This window comes from Oculina patagonica, unplaced genomic scaffold (assembly GCF_052425735.1).
Source record: "Oculina patagonica isolate OP01 unplaced genomic scaffold, crgOcupat unplaced746, whole genome shotgun sequence".
Lineage (NCBI taxonomy): Eukaryota > Metazoa > Cnidaria > Anthozoa > Scleractinia > Oculinidae > Oculina > Oculina patagonica.
The window spans coordinates 1990-9239 of NW_027558632.1; the positions used below are offsets into that span (position 1 = coordinate 1990).

Genomic DNA, 7250 nt, shown 5'->3' on the forward strand with positions numbered 1-7250 from the left:
TCCAAGGACTCAAAACCAGGCTAAAACCAACCAATCAAACCATTTCGAACACAAAATTAAATATCAAATCCATTAAATCTAATATCTCAAAATTTGATATTATATGCTTACAAGAAACATGGGCAAAAGATGAGTCATTAACATTTCAAGATTACATAGTACATTCAACCGTGCGGAACTCGAAAAGTAAACGAGGTCAAGCGGGAGTATCTCTCTTGATAAAGAATAAACATTTAGACTACATATCCCATATCAAAAGTGCCTCTCCAAACATAATTTGGTGTCACCTAAAACGACAACTTTTTGCCATAAATTCTGACATTTATCTAGCGGCGGTTTATTTACCTCCACTTCAGTCTCAGCGCAAAGCAGGGGAGGACGTACTAAGCATTTTAGAACACGAAATACACAAGTATTCAAAACAGGGCAAAATTATATTGCTTGGCGATCTCAATGCTAGGACCGGAACTTTAAATGACTTCATTGAAAACGATTGTCACGATTTCCTAGCAACTGCTGACACATATAATCTTGATAAAAATTGGCCCAAACGAAACAATGGAGATTATACCGTAAACAAATTGGGAGGCGAAATATTACGATTATGTATAGGAAATAAATTGAGAATATTGAACGGTAGAGTTACAGGAGATCTAGACGGCAAGCTAACATCATATCAGACCAACGGAGCAAGCACTGTTGATTACGGAATAGTCAGTGAAGATCTTCAAGACACAGTGCTAGGATTTCAAGTACAAGCTTTAACACCTTATTCTGATCACTGTCCAATTACTCTCAAATTAGCTTCCCGTAATCGCGATATTATAAACAACGCATCAAAAAATTCTCAAAGAAAAGAAACGTCTCCACAGAACAGTTTTACCAAGTTTCTTTGGAAGTTAGAATCCAAAGACAAATTTATTAGTGCACTATCGAGAATTGATATTCAAGACAAACTCCAATCCTTCAATACAGCACACCACAGTTCAATAGATGATGAGATTTCGCAGTTCAATCAGATACTCAAATCAGTTGCCAAACGTAGTCTTGTACCATCACGTAAAACGCGTAAACATACCAAGAAACACAAACCATGGTATGACAATACCTGCAAACAACTAAAGAAAAAGCTGCAGAAACTTGTAAAGGAAATTAATCCCACAGCTCCTCAATCACTGCGGCAAGAGTACTTTGCAGTCAAAAAGAAATATAAAAAGCTAGTAAAACAGATGCATAAAAGATATAAAAATCAACTTCTAAATGAAATAAACGCCTTAAATTCCAACCAAAGCGGCGACTTCTGGAAACTTATAAACAAAATCCGAAAAAATGAGACAGTCGAGGAAAGTTCTGATATCTCGTCAGAAGACTGGATAAAACACTTTCAAAACCTTTTGTATGACAAAGCTCAAGAATCGCACAGCGAGAACGTTACATATCCAAACAATCCTGACAAAACAACAACTAAGACAGATGAAATTTTAGATACGCCTATCACTGCAAAAGAAATTCATGATCAAATATCTAAACTCAAGAATAAAAAGGCATCCGGTACGGATGCTATCTTAAATGAAATGATCAAACACGGGCGTTATTACCTTATGCCTTCTCTAGAGAGAATATTTAACGACATAATTGAGAACGGAACCTTTCCAACTGAATGGAACATAGGTTTCATAAAACCAATATACAAACAAAAAGGTGATAAGAAATCTCCAGCAAATTACAGAGGAATCACTTTAACTAGCTGCTTAGGAAAACTGTTCACATCAATTTTGCAAAACAGATTGAATAAATTCATCGAACAACATGATGTTCTAAATCCTGAACAGTTTGGATTTAGACCAAACTCCAGAACTACTGACAGTTTATTTATTTTCCAGCAATTACTCCATAAATACACTAAACAACACAAGAAGCTTTACGTTGGTTTTATTGACTACGAAAAAGCTTTCGATAGTGTATGGCAATCTGGAATGATACATAAATTACAAACATACGGAATACAAGGGAAATTCTTGAATGTTATTAAATCCATGTATTCGTCTATTAGGAGTTGTGTTAAAATTAACCAAAACGCACTTACTGAACTATTTTCATGTAACAAAGGGATAAGGCAAGGTGATGGTCTAAGTCCAGTTTTATTTTCTTTATTTATGAATGATCTACCGCAATATCTTAAACAGAGCAAATCTCCAGGTGTGATGTTAGGAAATCGAACTATAAACTGCTTAATGTATGCAGATGATTTGTTAATAATCAGTCCTTCTCCCGAAGGGTTGCAACAATCGCTTAATGTAATTCATAGACACGCTCAGCAATGGAAGCTCAAAGTTAATACCAAAAAGTCGAACATAATCATATTCAGCGGTAACGGACAAAACAAAAATAATATAAATTTCAAATACGACAATGAATCTTTGCAAATTGTCGACAAACAAACATATTTAGGTATAGAAATGACCTCATCCGGTCGTTACACTTATGCAAGGGAAATTCTCAGCAAAAAAGCCACTAAGGTCCTCTCGATAATTAAACGATCCTTTTCTAACACGGATTCAGCAGCTATTGCGATTAAGAACAAACTTTTCAATGCCCTTGTTAAGCCCGTGTTACTTTATGCGTGCGAAATTTGGGGACCAGAACTATTGTCATATAAAACGCACTTCGATAAAAGCACAATTGAACAAGTCCACATCAAGTTCTGTAAACAAACGTTAAACGTCCCATGGTATACAGAAAACATTGCTTGCAGGGCAGAACTTGGGCGTTATCCTTTAATCATTGACATAAAAACGTCAATCTTCAGCTATTGGCAAAGACTGAAGTATTGTTGTAATAACGTTTTGTTAAGTGAGGCATTTCAATATGCAACAACATCTACAACATTTTTTGATGTAGCAACTAACGAGGAAATGCATCAAGAAACAGAACCGATAACCCGGCAACACATCAAGAACGGTCGATTAACCATGAGGAAAACCCTCAGAAATAAGTATTTACAAAACTGGGTGGGCACCCAGAATAGTTCATCGTCAACTTCAAGAGAAAAATTTACACACAAGGAAGTTAAAAAGAGCTATGAATTTGAGAATTACCTAACAACAGTTAAAAACCCAGCGCACAGAATAAGCCTGACAAAGCTTAGATTAGGATGTCATACATTACGAATACAGACTGGAAAGTATGAAAATAAAGGAGCATCAATCCCAGTAGAGCAAAGAACATGCTTGGTATGTAAACAAAATTGCGTAGAAGACGAAAAGCATTTTTTGATGTGTTGCCAGGGATTTACAACCATAAGACATGAATTATGTTCTCACATCTCTAAGGTTGATGTAAGGTACATATATTTAAGTGAGAACGAGAGGATTAAGTACCTACTTAGAGCTGACAATGAACATACATCAAAAGTAGTAGGTAAATATATACATTCAATGTTTCAAAAAAGGAAAGAGCTTCTTAACTTACAAGCACAATGAACATTATAATTTATTTAATTTTTACATATATTGACATTATGAACTGTATAAGAATCAAATTTTTGTTATTTCTTAAATGTATTAGTAAATGTTAAAACCTTTGTTGTAAACAGACCAATACCTCCCTTTGGAGAGTAAGGCGCAATAAAGATATACTATTACTATTACTATATTCATTCATTCATTCATTCATTCATTCATTCATTCATTCATTCATTCATTCATTCATTCATTCATTCATTCATTCATTCATTCATTCATTCATTCATTCATTCATTCATTCATTCATTCATTCATTCATTCATTCATTCATTCAGTAGTTGCAAAGAAACCCGAAAAGAGTTCGTACTTGCAAAAAATCCTCGCTTCACAAACCGCAGGCTCCATAATTTTTGTTTTCATCCTTGGATTCGACTGCAGTAACTTAATACACGCTATTCTTTTGTTATCATGTATCGTTGCTTCACTATTAAATCTCATCGTTATTGTTTTCCTTCGTAGATGGTCCAAGTGGCTAACAGCGCAGTTCCTTGTTCAGCTTTATCTCGCCCAGCCAAGAGTGATGCGATCTATTAAGGACTTCCGGTCCCTCACCACTTCCGGTGCCATCAGTCAGTCAAGCCGTTGTCAGGTGTGTATGGTTACTGTTGTTTCGCTAATCTCCTTCTTGTCCTTACCTAAAGTAGCGAGTTTCAATTTCCATTATTTTTCTGTCAACTAAAACAGCTCGATTACTCACCCTCATTTTCTGAGTGACAATGAACTCCACTGAGCCTCTTAAGGCTAAACCGCTATTCTCCGATAGAAAACTCGGAAAGAACGACGGGATAAAATACTTATTGACTGATTTGGTCAGGCTTTTCTTGCCTGTCTCTCTCCTGTTTGGTCCGTGCGCTGTGGTCTCACTCAGGCTGAAGATTTTCACTCCCGTTCAACTCTTCCCTAACCTTTCTTTCCTTCCCATCCCACTTAATTTTTTAGCACCTAATTCTTTAACTGTTACAAGAACTAACGGTACGTTGCTGGCTGTACGGGGCTCCTGTGACTCTGTAATCACTTTGACTGATTTGATTTCAGTTGGATGTCCTGTGCCACCGTGTATTGACAAGCCTGGCTGAATCTAAGCCGGGTAAGGAGTACGAAGACCGAGCTTACAACACCAGCCTGCTGCTGAAAAAGCTAGCCTGTGAACATCCCATGCTACTACTCAGGTAAATATCACTGATATTGCACAAGCAACAGGTTGGTCAGGTAAATACTTCACAAAAACAGTTTTTCAGGAAAATATCTCTGATACTGCACAAACAGCAGGTTGTCTGTGAGACCATCTACCACGTAATTACAGTGTTGCATCAAAGAATGTTCCGGTAATTAAAGCCCTTTTCTGGTGTCCTTTTCTAGGCACCTGCCCATGATAGCTGCACAGCTCAGAGGCCGAGTTCACCTTAAGTCCAGAGAGTTCGCCAATCAGCAACATATTCTTGTCTTCTCGCACATCTTGGGAGTGTTGGATCTTCTTAGACCGCATATCTTTAGACAGGACAAGGTTTGTAAATCTTATCAAGCAGCCGCTCATTCGGGGGAATAAATTCCTGTGCTTTGGTCGTAACCGCATATTCAGCAATTGACTGAGCCCGCAGTTTTCGGCAGGTGCGATGTTGTTAAGCAACCTGACATGTCCTGATAACGACATGTTGACAACACATCAGTCACAGTGCTCGTGCTATTTTCTGATTGGACAAAAGAAATCGGGAACTCTTCGTGTACTTTGACAAGAATTTGTCAAAAGAAAGTCGGAGCTCCGTTTTAGAGCTAACACTCAAAGTCAGCTTCATTACGGCGGTTATTTCGCCGTTATCAATTTCAAGTTGACAATAGGACATTTCCGAGTTACCCTTTGCCTCTGTTTCAAACGAGTACCTACCGGTCTCACTTTCATTTAAATGGTGTCGCACGTAGACTCGTTTTGAAACAGAGGCAAAGGGTAACTCGGCAATGGCCTGTTGGCTAAGTGTTTCACTTGGCCCGCCGATGCAGCACAACAGTTTCTCGAGAAAAAAAATGTTTTTTATTTCCAGAAACGGCCGCCTGTTTTGGTTTTTTAAGTCGAGCGTTAACAGGATGTTATCAGATTTTACTGGAACCAATTTTTAAGAATTTGTTACTGGGAGAAGACACATCCTTATTTTTTTTAATTTTTAATAGCTCATTCAAGAAGGTTTGCGGGACACTTTGGACGCGTATTTTGGTCTTATTCAGGTAAGAAGGACAGCTTCTATAGCTCAATCTATTAGGAGCAGCTTAAAAAGCGTTCGTGTTCAAAAAGCGAGATTACATTTTAATCTTGTTGCCATATTTCGTTATCTGGGCCATCTATGATTTGGAGAAACTCATAACCATGACAGTAACCCATTTGGAAGCGAGGATGACTTAAGATGGCGAACATGGAGATGGATAACAGTAGGAATAAATTTAAACTCATTAGGCCCACGTTTTCAACTTTGGAAAAGATATCTTTGAAATTTGTCCAAAATCATATTGCACCGAAAACTTCTTTTACGAAGAAGAAGCTTAAATTTTTTTTTTGGTTTCATGCTTGCGATTTTTTTAGATTATATATTTTTACATTCTTATAGATTCTATTTTAGTTTTCTTTTATCTGTTATTTTAGTGGAACATCTGTAAACTAGCTATTCTAAGCTAAGCATGTTTCCCACTTTAAATAAAGTTTTGTATTGTATTGTATTGTATTTGTGTACAAGTCAATTTTAACAAATAACAGTGATTTTCTGAAAGTGTTCTCCAAAATGACAGAAATAAAATAAGTTTTAATTTCATGTGGTTTCTTATGTGGCTTTTTTTTTCTCCTAGGCTGAATGTCTCCGTTTTAAAGAGCTGGCTTCTGTTGTTACAAAATTGATGCCATTTCTTCATCATTTCTGCGCAGAAAGTCCTGACCAAGCTTTCTCAGCTCTCCACAAGAGGGGTCCCTTGTTTCAGTAAGTAACAAGAGCAAGTAATCGCAAACTCGACAAATCACTCAAACAAAATGTGAGGTCACATGCTTTGTGTTTTCTTCGCTGTGCGGTTGTTTTCATTCTCGTGTTCGCGATGTTTGAATCTCTTTGCTACGCTTGTGTGCAGTTGAGGAACATTTCAGTCAGATTCCTTTCTGCGAGAATAGTTTGAGCCCGCGGGGATTCGTCAGAGATGTTGCTAGGCAACGGCGCCTTAATGACGTAACAACTGTGCAATTTTGCAATTGGGCAAAAAAAAATTGGGAATTCTTTGTATGATCCGAAAGTCGCTCAACTTTAGTTGATTCATCGCAAGTTTTGAAAAACAAAGATGATGGTTTGAGAACTTGTTCGATTATTTAATTAAACTGATGAGATTCATGATCTTTTTTAATCTGAAGTTCATTTCTAATTATGTAAATTGATTTTTTTTTTGTTCTCAGGGAACTGTTACAAGATTTCCCCTCCCTCCCCCTCCCTCCAATGTGTCGTAAGCGCCATCTCTCTTTCCTCGGCCCCACACTCAGATGATCCCTTGACCCAAAACACCACCACTGAAGGCCCTGCAACTGAAGGAGCTCCCACAATTACGCAACCCAACGTCCGGTCTGTTATTACACCACCTGAGGACACCACGTGGTCGTCAGCACAACTCGCTCCTTTTGTACAGCGGCTTGCTCCTGGACAACCAGTAGAAGGTACAGTAAATGCAATATTTCTTGTTTCGTGATCAGCCTGTGAAGCATATGAA

The 7250-nt window shown here is 37.6% G+C and overlaps 1 protein-coding gene across 1 annotated transcript; it reads left to right on the forward strand.

Moving 5' to 3' along the window:
• Positions 1–3924: 3924 nt before the first annotated feature.
• LOC144641194 (integrator complex subunit 1-like) lies at positions 3925–7191 on the forward strand. Its single transcript, XM_078500231.1, has 6 exons — positions 3925–4113; positions 4560–4693; positions 4884–5028; positions 5688–5741; positions 6354–6481; positions 6943–7191. The coding sequence occupies exons 1-6, from the start codon at positions 4045–4047 to the stop codon at positions 7028–7030; spliced, it is 618 nt and encodes a 205-aa protein (XP_078356357.1). The 5' UTR covers positions 3925–4044; the 3' UTR covers positions 7031–7191.
• The last annotated feature ends 59 nt before the right edge of the window (positions 7192–7250 follow it).